Raw genomic sequence first — 15332 nt, 5'->3', positions numbered from 1 at the left:
CTCACTTTATTCTCATACATCCACTTAAAAAGACAAACATAGGAAAGGTAAGGTCCAAAATGGTGGGTTTAAGTTAACATTTATGAACAGCAGTGTTCTAGAATTTAAAATACAATTAAAAAAACAAAGCTCCAAATAATATATTCAGATTTTCTCAGTCTTTATAAATAGAAATCTGTAAGAAAATAAATTAACTGAGCTTGTAGAGTTCACCAGGCGTGGAGTAGTATTAAACACTAAAACTGTATTCAAACACAGTAATTTACATCAGCTTGTTAACATGGTGTTACAAGAATTCTGCTAAAGGCAAGGTCTTAAATTCCATAACTGAAATGGAGGTCAGATTTGAAGAATAAGAAACTGCATACAGAAGAAGTATTAAAGTGACTTAATGATGATGGTGGATAACTTGCTGAGTATTAATGCAATGAAACAAGGAATACGAGAGCCCTCTCTCCCTATGAAAAAAAAGGAGTGTTCCCAGGTGAAGAGTATTAAGAATATTCCCTGCTATATTTGTTTCTTACGTAAATGCATATAGCCTTGAAAGTCAAGCAGTTTAGCTACTACAGTCTACTATTAGGTAGGTAGGTAATTAGTTGACAGTTGGTACATGTTCTGACATTCTGCAAATGTGAAGCCAAACATGGGAACAGTTTAAGCAAACATATTCTGCTTTCCATTCAGAACAGGTTAACATGTCTAAGAATTTAAGCGAACACATTTTTCCTCAAAATTCTCAATCCACATTTTCTACAACTTATTTCTAATGCACCGAAAAAGAGCACATCACTTAATATTTTAAAAAAATCTATGAGGAATAACCTGCTCACAATCTGCTACCTTGGAATTGTTTGATCACAGGTTCACATGCTTTACTTTCCTGCCCAGAAGCCCTAATGTACAATAGAAATATGAACAGTCAGATATTGCCTTAAAAAAACCCAACACCTTCTTTCTCTGTAAAAGATGTATCAAGGTGCCACCTATCCCTGCAGAGCTTAAAGGTATTATGAATGATATCTCAGAAGTTACAATGTTTCTAATATGCACACTTAATCATTTTAAATATACTGCCTTTCTCCACAATAGAAATACCTTCAATGCTAAAATGAGAAAGCTGGCCTTCAAAATTTAATCTTTGCTTTAGAGCACTATGAATATTTATAGTAGTCCCACAAGACTCTCACAAAAAAGTACAGATCACAAACTTCAGACAATACTTTCAGTGCTCATGAAACATTCCACTAAAACTGAATGTAGAAGAGGCCATGAACTCCCAAGCATCACCAGAAACCAAAATAAATTCAATTTGAAGCATTTGAATTTAAAAACTTCTACCTCATTGGTTCATGTCAATCAGTCAACAAGGTACGCATTTCTCCTTTCTGATCAAAGTGCCTATATAAACTGAAGACACAAAAATGCTGAAACAGAGAAGGGGAATTCAAAAGGGAACACAGCACCTGAGGTTGTTTTTATTACTACTTCTTGAACTTTATTTACCTCTTCATCAAGACCCACCTACACATGTCCCTAGAATATAAAACCTATTTAAATCAGGACTATCCACTATTTCCAGTTTATTTTTCATCAATTTTACAACAATTTGCGGAAACTGAAAGAAACTCTCAAATTCTTTCCAAAGAACTGATAGTACTGGACAATAATCTAAGTATAATCAGTGTCTCGCTTTTGGCTTTTTAAAGAATATTCAAGCTTTCTGAAATGTTGGCTCTTTATAATCACTATACAATTTCTAGAAAGGTTAAAAAGGGTAAAAAGGAGCACAACAGTCACTTAAACAATTCTATTGCATCTTGGATCGGAAGCCTAGTACGAAGCTTTTGCCAGTAATGAGGCATTTTCAGAATTAAAAGGTAATGACAGCTAATTCTGACTCGTGCAGAGTAAAAGAGAAAGACAAACTGCTTACCTGTACACCTGAACCATGACTTCCACTTTTTGAAGCAAATAAACAATCCTCAGAATCAACTGCAAGTAAAACCGATGCAGAAGGAAACAGCTCAGAGACAGATCCTCGACTGAAGTTTATAGCCTCTGGATTTTTTTGACCATCCTTTACTGATTCACTGAGATTGACCACAGAATCTCGAATGTTTGAAATAATCTCATTATTTTCTGCCAACAGGCGTTCTAAATGATCAATTTTTTCCTGCAATATTGAAAGCTGTCCCTGAAAAAAAAACAAACAGATAAAGTTTAATTATTTCTCAGACCAACTCTCAACAGAATTTTAAAAATAAATACCAATTTCACAATGGAACATGATCACACAAAAAAAGAACAAATAAAACTTTATTCTATAATTTATGTAAAGCAAGCTAATAAGAAACCTGAAATAACATTAAACCTTTCATTATAAGAGGCAAGAGCAGAAGTTACATTTCCCACTATAAGCTTGTATCTGCATCACAAGATGTCATCAGTAATAGAAAGATCATCACTAAAAGGTCATAGCGGTTCAAGTACCAATTAAACCAACTTCCTTGTTTTTTCATGTCTTCCATAGATTTGGAAAATCTGATCATTTACTATCACATTAGTACATCAGAGAGAAAGCCATTTTTTAGAAAGCAGTCACATAATTATGATAGAGAGAATGTATACATTTGAGGTTTTTTCTGTACATGTAAAATAGTATTGCAATAAAAACTGAGTTCCTTCTTTTCAGCTCAAACTGACAGCCCTTTCAATCAGGTCATATTCCATTGCCAAACAACAGAATTTCATAGATTACTCTAGCATGCACTGTAAGAAGAAAGATTTAGATTAACATCAAAGTGAATTGAAAAAAGTCAACAGATCTCCTTAAGCAAGTCAGATGAAGAGACAGATACCACAAAGCAATTTCCTAGCATCTAATCACTATATTGTTGGAAAGCAGGAGGGAGTATAGCAGAACAAGATAACTGGGAATACTACTGACCTCTCTGTACCGGCCACTCCTTCCAAACGATTTGAGGTATGCTTTTTTTCAGGCATACATGTGTTAGCTTTTACAGAATGACAAAAGACCAGACTATTTTAATATGTTTTTAGGAGTATTATGTTTTAACAGTAGTTTCTTTCCTACCTCAGACTGACTTCAACATTCAACAATTATAAGAAAAGATAAGAGAACAAAAAAGCCAGTCATTTTGCATTATTAAAGTTGTAGTGAGATGCCAAAGTTATTTTTCAGGAAGCTGTTATCACAACAAAACCCACTGCAGATTCAGGCATTGGTTCTAACTTGAAAGTGGGTAGATTTAAATATAGATACAAGGAAGAAATTGTTTACAATGAGGGTGGTGAGACACTGGCACAGGTTGCCCAGGGAAGTTGTGGCTGCCCCCTTTCTGGAAGCTTTCAAGGCCAGTTTGGATGGGGCTTGGAGCAAACTGGTTTATTGGAAATTCCTGGTTAATTGGGCAGGGACGCCCATGGCAGGGGGATTGTACTAGATGGTAGCTCAAGGTCCCTTTCAACCCAAACCATTTTGTGATTCACATTTCCTCACTACATTCAGCACAAATAACACTGAATTAGTAGACGTATGACCTAAACCTATGACCTAGACTCTGTGACCTAAAATTTAATGACAAGTAAAACTTTTCCTAGCATCAATGTCTTATTTTTCAAAGTAATATAGAATAATACTAGAAAAAATTTCTGTACATGGCACCTTTTTCCCCTTCGACAATTATGCACTTGAGGTCTGTGACTTTTCCTTTTAAGGAACCAACTGCTTTCCTCAATATCAGGTTAATTCCAGCTTCTCTAGTAGTATGCAAATGATTAAGCCTCCTTTCTAAATTGATGTGAACTGTCTTTTAAGTACAGTTTGAGAAGTCTGCAGGAATCAAAAAACCACCCTTATTAAGAGATAACAATCAGCCTTTTAGATTTTACTAAATCATCATTCCTAGAATTCTATCTTCATGGAAGTTCTTCATAATTCTGCAGAAGGTATGCTTTAGAATTTTTTTTAACCTCTTGATAAGTTTACACAGCTCAGAAAACGAAGGAAAAAGGTGCTCACTCAGTGCTTTGTGTTTGGTTGTTGGTTGTTTTGTTTTTTTTTTTATTGATACATCCTGAAAACAATAACTGGTTTTAAAATGCACACTGGAAAGAAAGAAAACTGTAGTCCCATGCCCCCTGGTGGCACAAAAGAAATATCAAGACTGAAATTTTCCAAATGCTACATTAAAGGTATTTTGAACAAATTTCAGTGTAAAATTAGTATTTTCCCTTTCCGTGTCTGTGACATTTTAAAATAAAGGTTTCTCTGCTTAGAAAACTAATAGCCCATTACGCCATTTACTCTCTAAATAGCAGATATGAAGTAACATTGACTGGGGCTTTACAAGCTGCTCAACATAGGCTCTGATCTTTAGATGCCCAAGAAGCTGCAGTGCAGCTGCATCTTAACTAATTACTACCTGCTTCACTGCACACGACTATACTTCACCAAAGTCACATCATGTGCAAGCAGCAAAAATGCTGCTCACAGCTATCCCACCACTATATATATACACGGACTCTACAACTGTTAACTCAGACAAATGTTTAACATTTAGAGCATCATAGAATGGTTTGAGTTGGGAAGGGACTTTAATGATTATTTAGTACCAATCACCCTGTATAGGCAGGGACACCTCCCAGCAGATAAGGTTACTCAGGGCCCCATCAAACAGGCCCTCGAACACTTCCAGGGATGGGGTACCATCCCTTATCCCTTATCGTCTCACTACCAGCTCTTGTAAAAAGCCCCTCCTCAGCTTTCCGGTAGGCCCCTTCAAATACTGAAAGGCTACTATGAGGTCTCCCCAGAGCCTTCTCTTCACCACGCTGGACAACCACAACTCTCTCAGCCTGTCTTCACGGAAGAGGTGGTCCAGCCCTCTGAACATCTTCCCATCCCTCTGGACTCTCATCAGGAGCTCCATGTCCATCTTCTTCTCATTCACGTATGTTCTAGAAGTATTTCACCTCTTTGTACAAGAAAATAGTCTTACATTGCTTAGCAATAGCCTGTCACCTTCCTGGTCATAGATTACACCACCAACCTGTCTCATGTCATCTAGCCAATCACAGTTTCTCCAGCACTGGTCAGTAACAGACTCGAAACAGAAAAAACAAGAAAACAACTTTAAGAAAGCTACCAAACACATGTAGACTGATCCTTCCATTGGCATATGCTGCCAACAACTAGCAGTCAGATAAAAACTTTCAATTTGGACACCATGCCATATTTCATTATCTCTGAGATGGACCTTTAATTTAACTTTTTATATTTTCAAACTTCAATATCAAATCTACAATATAAGGTTCTACCATTTTGCTGTTTATTATGTGACAAAATAATTTGTAAACTAAGTTCTTTTCTCCTTACTAATTTTAAATAGGTAGGCATAGACAATGCCTAGCATGTGGAATTCAGTTTCAATGGACTTAGAGGAAGGCAATAAACTTACAGTACCTAACTTCTAATATCAAGGCCAAATAGTACAAAACAGCGAAGACACATAAAATTGTTTCATTTTACTCATTGCTAGTAACAGATGTTGATACACTGGTAAAACAGATTAGAAACACATAACAGGAAGCATTTAATATTTCTCATTATAAAATATTATTTATACATTATAAAAAATTCTAAAAATAAATCCCAGGTCCTTTCCATCAATAAAATGTACTCTGGCAGTATTGTTTAAAAGTAAGTTTCCACACATTTGGAAGTGATTTATTATTTATTTTTCAATCTGAGCAAAGATGTGCCAGGTTTACATTAATTTCACCTGAAATTCTACAATCTACATGGCTTGTAGGTACTGAACAGCAAAATTCGTCTAGTTGCACAACTTAAATGTCAGCAGAATTCCCCCTGACTTTACAGCATCAAGTCTCCGAAAAGAAGTAATCCTAATCCAAGACCTTGAGATCTACTTAACTGCACAGAAAATTAGATGTAGAGGTCCACTGTCTGGATAAATAAGTCTTAGTCCAAGTGAGTATCATTAAAGGATGCTCTGTTGAGTTACTAACTTGTTTTAATGTAAGAAAATACACAATGTAAAGTTATGTGAATCACCGGGGCCATACAACTTGTTAATAAGTTTGTAATAACTTTGGTGTAAACTTCTTTATTTTCTTTCTTCCTTTATGTATTGATAAGACTGTGCAAACCAACAAGAAATGGTGCTTTGCTGGACCTTGTTCTCCACAACAAATACAGGCTGGTTGATGATGTAAAACCTAATGGGAGACTAGGCCATAGTGACCGTAAGATGGTTGAATTCAGGATCCTTAGGGCAGTGAGGAGAAAGCAAAGCAAGCTCACTACCCTCAACTTCAAGAGAGCAGATTTTTGTCTCTTCAACAATCTCCTTGGCAGGGTACCATAGGACAAAGCCTTGGAGGGAAGGGGAGCTCAGAAAAGCTGGTCCATTTGCAAGGATCACTTCCTCCATGCCCAAGAGCAACGTGTCCCAGCGAAGAGGAAGGCAGGCAGGAGAGGCAGGAGGCCTGTGTGGATGAGCTTCTGGACACAGTAAAACATAAAAACAAAGTATACAGAAAATGGAAGCAGAGACAGGTATCCTGGGGGGAGTACAGGCAAGTTGTCAGAGAAGCAAGGGATCCAGTAAGGAAGGCCAAAGTACAGACTGAGTTGGACCTGGCCAGGGGTGTTAAGGACAACAAGAAAAGTTTCTAAAAGTATGTCAGCAATAAAAGGAAGACAAGGGAAACTGTGGGCCCACTTCAGAAGAAAACTGGAGACCTGGCCATGCAGGACTTAGAGAAAGCTGAGGTACTCAATGACTACTTTGCCTCAGTCTTCACCGGCAAAGGCTCTGGTCACACCATCCAAGTTAGAGAAAGCAAAGACATGGACTGTGAAAGGAAGATCTCCCCACTGTAGAAGAGCAGACTCATGACTATATGAAGGACCTGAAGCTGCACAAGTCCATGGGACGTGACAGGATTCATCCATGGCTCCTGAAGGAACTGGACGACAAAGCTGCAAAGCCTCTGTCCATCGTATTTGAAAAGTCTCGCCAGTCTGGAGAAATCCAAACTGACTGGAAAAGGGGAAACATAACTCCCATTTTCAAGGATGGACAAAAGCAAGACCCAGGGAACTATAAACCAGCCAGTCTTACCTCTGTGCATGGCAAGATCATGGAGCAGATCCACCTGAAGGCTCTGCTAAGGCACATGGCAAACGAAGTGGTAACTGGTGACAGTCCACATGGCTTCACCAAGGGCAAATCCTGTCTGACTAATTGGTACCTTTCTACAGTGAGGTCACAGCATTAGTGGACAAAGGAAGAGCAATCACCCTCATCTACCCAGACCTGTGCAAAGCCTTCAACACTCTTCCTCACAACCTCCATCAAAACTGGAATGATACGGTTTCATTCACTGGGTAAGGAACTGGCTGGACGGTTGCACTCAAAGAGTTGTGATCAACAGTTCGATGTCCAGATGGAGACCCATGATGAGTGGTGTTCCCCAGAGGTCAGTACTTGGACTGGTGCTCTGTAACATCTTTGTTTGTGACATGGATAGCGGCATTGAGCAAGTTTGCTGACAACACCGAAGTGTGTGGTGAGGTCTACATGGTGGAGGGAAGGGATGCCATCCAGAGGGACCTTGACAGGACTGGTAAGTGGGCTTGTGCAAACAGCATGAAGTTAAGCAAGGCCAAGTGTAGGTTCCTGCACCTGAGTCAGGGCAATCCCAAGCACAAATACAGGCTGGGTGGAGAATGTATCAAAAACACTCCAGAGGAGGAGGATTTGGGAGTTGTCATGGTTTGATTCAGGTTCAGCAATTAAACCGGAGACAATAATGCTCTCAATCCTCTCCCCATTCCACCCAGGGGGAAAGAGAGAGAGAATGAGGGGGAGAGAGACTTTCTAGACTGAAAACTAAACTAGACAACTTTAATTAAATACTAACAATAAAAGAAAATACATAATTTGTTCAGAAAGGTGCAAACCCCTTTGCCTCCCCCACCCCTAGCAACTCCCACAGCATCTCCTGAGCTGCAAACAGTCCCAAGAAATCCCAAAGCTGCTGGAGAAAGCAGAGAGTGATGAGGGTCAGGAGAGCTCGAGCCTGGGGGTCGATGGTGATGGATGGACAGAGTCCTACCTGGATGCCGGCCATGGACGGAAGAGAAGGGAAGAAAAAGCAGGAAGGAAGTTGTCTGCTGTTATCTCTGATCTTCCTCTGAACTTATGTAGATCTATGGAATGGAAATCTCTGGCCAGTTTTGCTGTCTGTCTAATTCAGCCTCCTATGGGGGGGGGTCATAGTTCTCCCTGTAGTGTCTGAGCCGGAAGAGTGAAGATCCAGCAGTTAGAAAAATATTGCACTGTTTGTTATCATTCCTAGCTGGAACACTCTGCTATTAGTTAGAAGAAAGCTTACTGAAGAAAAAAAACCAAAAAAAAACCAAACCAACCAAACAAACAAAACAAACCAACCAAACAAACAAAACAGTAAGAGGAAAACTGGCTTCGTCCTGGCTCAAACCAGGACATGAGCAGCTAGTATGGTCTCCATCCCCACAGTTACATAGGCTTGGACTTAACCAACAAAATCTTCCCATGCAAGGAAAGCACATATCAGCAAAACCTCCTCCCATTTGGAACAAAACCTGTCCGTATCTACTAGCAGTACTGTGCAACCTGTCACTACCACAACATGAACTATCTACATAGAGCTCCTTCAGTCTGTCTGAACCCTTCACCAATTTTCATGCTCCAAATATTTCAAAGCATTTTGCGTTCCCACTGCCCTCTGCTTGTCCTTGTCTGCTTGCTTCTGACACCAGCCTGACCTGTAGCAAGAACTCTCTCCAGAAAGGAGCATCCAGCCACCCAGCACAAGGAGGGAAGTCCAGTAACACAACGACAGATCAAGCTGCTTATTCTGGGGAACTGGAGAATGGACAGTTTTGCCCATCGAGGCATGGTACATTGCAGAAAGGGTATTAGTTGCAACTTTCACTTCTTCAGTCAACATTCACTCTTTCTCTAAATGCAGTCACTTTCAACAGACCTCTAACAATAATTTGATCAGGAAAAAGAAAGCTAGCTCAAATAATTTAAGTGGGAGTACGACAGGCCCACAGACAACGAAGCCTCACCAAAACAGGCAGGCAGGCAGGCGAGAAATCCACACTAGAGGTTTCTTGGGTTAAGTCAGCTGGAACTTGATTTTTATTGAGACTCACCCAGTAACCACCAAGTGCTTGATTCAAAACCAGCCAGACTCCATTCTCTGTCCCACACACAAAAACAAGCAGGAGACCACAAAGGAGCTAGCAGTGTCCTGTACAAGAGGCTCTGGTGCACAAATGAGCTGTGGTGAAGAAAGCAGAGCACCACAGTGAACAGAGTTCTCTGAGGGATGTGAAATTCAGATCAAGATTGCTACCTATGCAGATGTACTGCAGTAAGCACTGAGAAAACCAAACTCAAAGTCTCACTTCCTGGCTGAATGGTAATCTTCCTAATTTTCTGAACCAGTCTTGTCAATAACTATTTCCAGGTACATCCCCACAACTTTTCAAAAATCTTAATATAAAGCTCTGATCCGATGTGAGCATACCAAGATAGTAAGCCCAGAAAGCACTCTCTCTTCACTGTTGGAACGCTGTACAGTGAAGAGAACATACTAAATGTAGAATTAAAGGAGGTCACCTCACACACCAACAAAGCAAGTAGGTAAAAGTTAAACTGCAACCTGAGACAGCATCAAAGCATAATATTAAAATACAATGCTTCAGCATCAATTCACATTGCAATAAAAAAATAAGCATACAATGCACCAATCAAAAGGATAAGTCAAGGTTTAAAGCCTTTATTAATCTGAACAGAAGGCTTACGTGCATTTGTAATGATGAAAATTATGTAAGTAACATTATTCATCTACTAACTTTAAAGTACAACTCAAAACAATCTCTTTTTATGAAGACACTGGAATTCTGAATTAACTGAACTACAAAAGTCTGTTCTCTTAAAAAATAAGAGAGTTCTACTTCTACTTCAAACATGTAGCTGCATGATGAAGAGATTCCAAGAAGCCGACAGATTTCCCCGTTCTGTTTTACCAGAGGCAGCAAAACCAGGAGCGCTCAACGTACTACCATCCTAGACTTAAGTTTCATGTAATTTATGGAGATAAAAATAAGGCATGTTGTTCTAGACTAATTTGACACCATCATCAGTGATCTGAAAGCAAGAAGAAAGGAAAGCGAGACGGAAACAAATCTAGAAATATTCCCTGTTTAGAGTAAATTAATCTAATAAATGTTTGCTACTAATCTGCCTGATATGTTCAGGTTCATTTCCTTTCTGATTCTCCTCTCTAGTCTGAATCTATTTATATGGATAGCATATATGGATAGCAGTACAAAACTGAAGCACAGCTTACATGGCATTAAATGTATGAACATTCTAATAAGTTTTTTTTTTTATTTGAACCAATTGAAACTTAGAATAAAACCATGTGTCAGACAAATAAAAGATCAAGTGAGAGAAACTACAAAACTTTCTCTTTTCAGTATATACACTTCAAGTTAGACATTGACTCTAGGTAGCAGAAGAAAGTGTTCATTTATAGGTAGTGTCACTACTTTTCTGAAAAATACATTTTGCTCAATGTTTTTCACCAGATTTAAACACTGTTCCTGAAGAAGGCTATTAGCTTCTGCTTGACTGCTGCTTAGCCAAAACATTACACAAAATATTAGACAAAGAGAAGCACACTCTGTGAACTTCAGGAAGTACAAAGAATTGTGACTGATCTGTAACTATTTCACAAAGACAGCCCCTCCTCTTTTACAATGCACTAACAGCTCAGTAGAAAGAAATCCTCTATTTTCATTATCTTACACTCAAGAAAATTCCTGTGACACTCAAGGGCTTTTTTTAGATTGTGAACTTACTAAGTGTTGTCATAGGATTTTGACTGGTTGTATTTAAGTATGTTAACATGTTTCAAATCCAGGAAAACTATGATTCCTGTGGATTTCTTCACTGAAGATTCAGTTTTCTCTGATGTGAAACTTGTAAGAACGCTACTGAAAATTACTAAGCCCACCATTTTTTCAGTTCTCAGAAGTCAGACGATGACAACTTCAAAACTACGTACAACCTCAATTGCCACTATTTACATTTTACAGTAAAACAAACACTTCCTAAATACCGGAGCATGCTGCTTCCAACACTTCTGCATACATAAGTCCTGTTTCTCGTTATACAACAATAAGCTCGTAAAATATATCTATCAACATGCAGCAACAAAACATGCATATTTATAGTCCATGCAAGCCACTGATTTCAGCTACTTCACCATGGCGAGACTTCTAGCAAACTCTCTAGCTGGCAAAGGTGTTTCAAGTGTCTCAGGAGCTATTCCAAATCAGGAAGCGTACAGACTCATTGACGCTGGAGGGTGCTGAGTTTTGCATGGCACAGAACTGGGGCATGGTAACAACCAAACGTGAACAATTTTGCTGCAGTTACAGGAGACGCAGAGCTGACTGAAAATAGTGCTTCTTTACCATAAGGAAAGTACTCTCTCAGCAGCACTCCAGAGTAAAGTTCACGAGCCATCTTTGTTCAACACACAGATTCAGAGAACTGCTGGAGTTTCTGCCAAGTATTTAGTCCTAGTTTCCTACCATTGCTGCTCCACCCTACCGTGGCTAATATTCTGGCCTGCTGGTACTACCATGAAATTTCTGGCAAGCTCAGATGGAATTGCACTCCATACTGCAACAGCACCACTTATGCCATTTGTGTAGAAGTACCTGATGCATTGTGTACATGCCTTGAAAGCATGAACCCAGTAAAGAAGCTTTAGCAGTACCACCCATAGCCAAGCTACTTACTGGAAGCACACTGGACACCAGTGAGCAAGCCAGCTGGAGGTACTGTATGTGATCACCTCCATTCAATGCAACTAGTGAGCCCATAAAAGCAGGTAACACACATGAGAAGACCAAAGTAAGCTTCAAATAATGGTGACCAAAGGCGGAGGAAGGGAAGGGGGAGCGACTGATGGCAGGAAGGGGAAGAAAGCTGAAAAAGGCTAAAGATAGTCTTATTCAAATAACTACTACTTAGGAAAAAAACAAACCAGTAAAGATGGAAGTTTCTGTATGTTTGTGCTTTGCCTTTTCATAAACTTTAAGCGAAAGACGAAAGATACAAAAAAGGAGGAACTGCTTGGTGCTATTTCAGTTCCAATCAGAATCACATTAGATTTGAGTTTTAAAAATTTGTTTCTAGACACAAGCTTGCACACACTGGGAAAATACGTCCCATAAAAGCCAAAGCAGGCTGTGTGGAAGTGGCTAGAGGAAAAGGCTCATCTCCAAAGCACCACCTAACAGACAATGACAGAGGATGCTTCATTGCATTGCTGTTTTGCTTTGCCCAGCGCATGAAATTCACTAAAAAATTAACTCTCATTGAAGACTATAAAAAGGACACATATCTGAAGAAAGACAGTCTTACAAACAAATCCTTCACCTTTTTTCTTTTTTAATTGGATTTTTAATCTGGCCTATGCACACTTAGGTGCGAATCTAGCAAATTTCAGAATCAAAATAAATATTCTGAAAGCTTCTGTAAATGAACAGCTTTTATGGATCTGCTCAAAGTCAAGGTTAAAGTTAGTTAAGAAAACAAGCCATGTTAGGCTAATGATATTTTTTTTTTTCTATTTGGGTCTAAAATACAGCAGAGATTAATGGGGACTTACCAGTATTTGGTGTTCATCTGTGTATAGTAACACAGCTTCTTCAAGATAAGCTACTTACAAGCTTATTCCACTGTAGCATTGATTTGAATGTAGTTTTCATTTAGTAGTTATCAATTTAGCCCACAAATCACTTGCACCTGACACTCACTGCACTAGAGAGAGCACAGGACTAGCCAGCACCCTGACCCTTCCGTCACGGTACAGTCACAAGGTTTCTCAAAGTGTTCTGTGCTATTAGACAAAAACAACATACTCAACCTTTTTTTCCACTATATTCCACTAAAAAACTCTTACACAATGATCTGTGTTGGCAATTGATATAATAATAATAACCTAAAAATGTACCTAAACCTATTCCTCCAACTTGAGCTCATCTCAGTGCAATGTCTGTAACACTGTTCCTAGACTGAAACAGGACACTGGGACATCCTGTATCCTGACACATGTACTGAGACAAAAACATCCTATGGGTAGGAACAGGTTCAGACAAAGAAAGACAGAGCTTGTCATACAGACATCATAAGAATACACGCGCGACAATCACACAGGATCCATAAAGATAAACACAGAAATTACGGAGGAGAGACCAGTAAGTCTTGATCTCCAAGTATTACAGCTACCTAATCATCCCAAAATTAACAGAGTATTCAGTTCCATGACAACACACAGATCTTCTGATATTATGATTTAAATCACCACCAATGATGACAGGGCTATAAATCACTTAAGTTCAAGTTCTATTCTAGTTGCCTCAATGCCATCTTACCATGGATACGTGTGAATACCACTCACTGCAAACCCAGCTCCTGTTGTCAGCTTCTGCAAACCCAACACCTTAAAAAGATGAAATGTCACCACTGCCTCCCAAGCCTGATCACAGGTGCTGTTTAGCACAAGCAACAAAAAGCACTCACAAGTGTTTTGTTGAACAACAAACTGAACTCTGAAACTCGAAAACACGCTCTAGAAGGACAACTCTTGGCTACACTGGCAGATAAGCCTGAAAGAAGGCAGGTTCACAAGACTGAGTCTGACATAGACGACTGCAAGACCATGCAAAGAGAGGTGCCCTGTCTGCAAGAAAAAGTGGAAATGTAAGTGGTGCAGCAATCCTAGTAATTTCTTTTACTACTGGTACTAGGAATAACGACACTTCAGGGGAAAGCAGACCAACAGGTACTGCCTGCCAGCTGAAAACTTCCAATTCTAATCCTGGCAGAAATTAAATAAAAAGCCTTGATCAACTTCCAGGACGCAAAAGGTGACACATACTGTTACCAGAACTGCACAGAGGAACAGCAAAACTGAAAAATTAGCACACTGTAAGAAAAGAAAGAGATATTAAGTAAATCAATCCAATAATTTGTGAAGAAAAATCTCTATTCCTTTTTCTAAGAAAAAAAAGTTCTGACTTCGTCACACAAAAACATAATGCCTTCTTACATCTACAGACTGATGATCTACTGCTGACGTAGCTTTTCACAATCAAAAACAACTTGAAGCTTTAACATCTGTGGCTAGTTTCACTTACATGATATTGAGTTTTGGCAACATGCACTGACACAAACAACTTTTTGTCAGCTAACGCAGAATTAAAGCCATTCCTTTCAAATACTTTGGTGGTCTCTATTCCACTCCATCTTTTGCATTTACTTTAAACTGATGAGTTACAGGACTCTGAAAACATTTGCTAGGTTTCAGAGATTTCCCAATCTGTTGTAACAAAGTGAAAAATTTCTACCCTATGGGCATCAATAGGAAATTGTAAAAAACACATCTGTTTCTGTAACTTCATCCAAGGATAAATCAGTAAGAAAGGAAAAGGTAACTATTCACTCAAAGTAAGGACTAGAACAGCAACAGGCAAAGGATTCTCCAGTGATAGTCAGCAGCCTCAAAGTTACTTAAACACAGAAAAGGCAAAAAGAGTAAACACTGACAGACTGTTCTAGAAGACAGTGGAGAGGGAGGAAGACAGGAGAAATGTTTGTCTCTAGCTGACTAGATCACGTGGAAGGAAGAGGTGTACGAACAACTTAAGATACTAAAGCCTTGGTCACAAGAGATAAGAATACGTTACACAGCAGACCAGTGTTACACTGCAGGACACTGAGAGGAATTTAAACTATGAGGCACTGACAATGGAAGACAAAACATGTCTAATGTTCTCTGTTCACACAAGTATTTCTAACAAATCTAACATTAAAAAAGAAAAAGACCACCCATGATCAAGCTTTCCTGTTCCATTCTTTACCTGGATTAAACTCATCTGTTGACAAAGATACATGACAGGATTTCCTAATATAAGATACTGACCCTAACACAAAAGCAGCACATGTCCTTAGCTATTACAAGTTTCACAAAAGGCATTATTCCCCTGCTGGAGCACTGAGGAGACATAGAGGCTGCAGCCAGCCCTGTCTTGCTTTCTTATCCTAGGCTTCTTTCCCATTCTTTCGGTTCCTGAAAAAAAACCAACCAGTGGCTGACCTCTGAACAGACTTAACTCAAAGGACTAATGGCAGAACAGATCTGCA

General features: G+C 39.1%; 1 protein-coding gene across 1 annotated transcript in view; it reads right to left on the bottom strand.

Moving 5' to 3' along the window:
- MAN2A1 (mannosidase, alpha, class 2A, member 1) overlaps positions 1-4955 on the bottom strand; it is a 79244-nt gene extending 74289 nt beyond the window's left edge. The window contains exons 1-2 of the mRNA XM_010007234.1: positions 4761-4955; positions 1937-2197 (exon numbers count right to left, since the gene is read on the bottom strand). Coding sequence (XP_010005536.1) covers positions 1937-2197; positions 4761-4955 — 456 coding nt within the window. The remainder of the gene's footprint in view (positions 1-1936; positions 2198-4760) is intronic.
- Positions 4956-15332: the final 10377 nt, after the last annotated feature.

The sequence above is a fragment of the Chaetura pelagica genome, unplaced genomic scaffold (genome assembly GCF_000747805.2).
Source record: "Chaetura pelagica isolate M959 unplaced genomic scaffold, ChaPel_1.0 scaffold40, whole genome shotgun sequence".
Lineage (NCBI taxonomy): Eukaryota > Metazoa > Chordata > Aves > Apodiformes > Apodidae > Chaetura > Chaetura pelagica.
The sequence above is the reverse complement of the archived record's forward strand: the minus strand, read 5'-3'. Positions and strand labels throughout refer to the sequence as shown.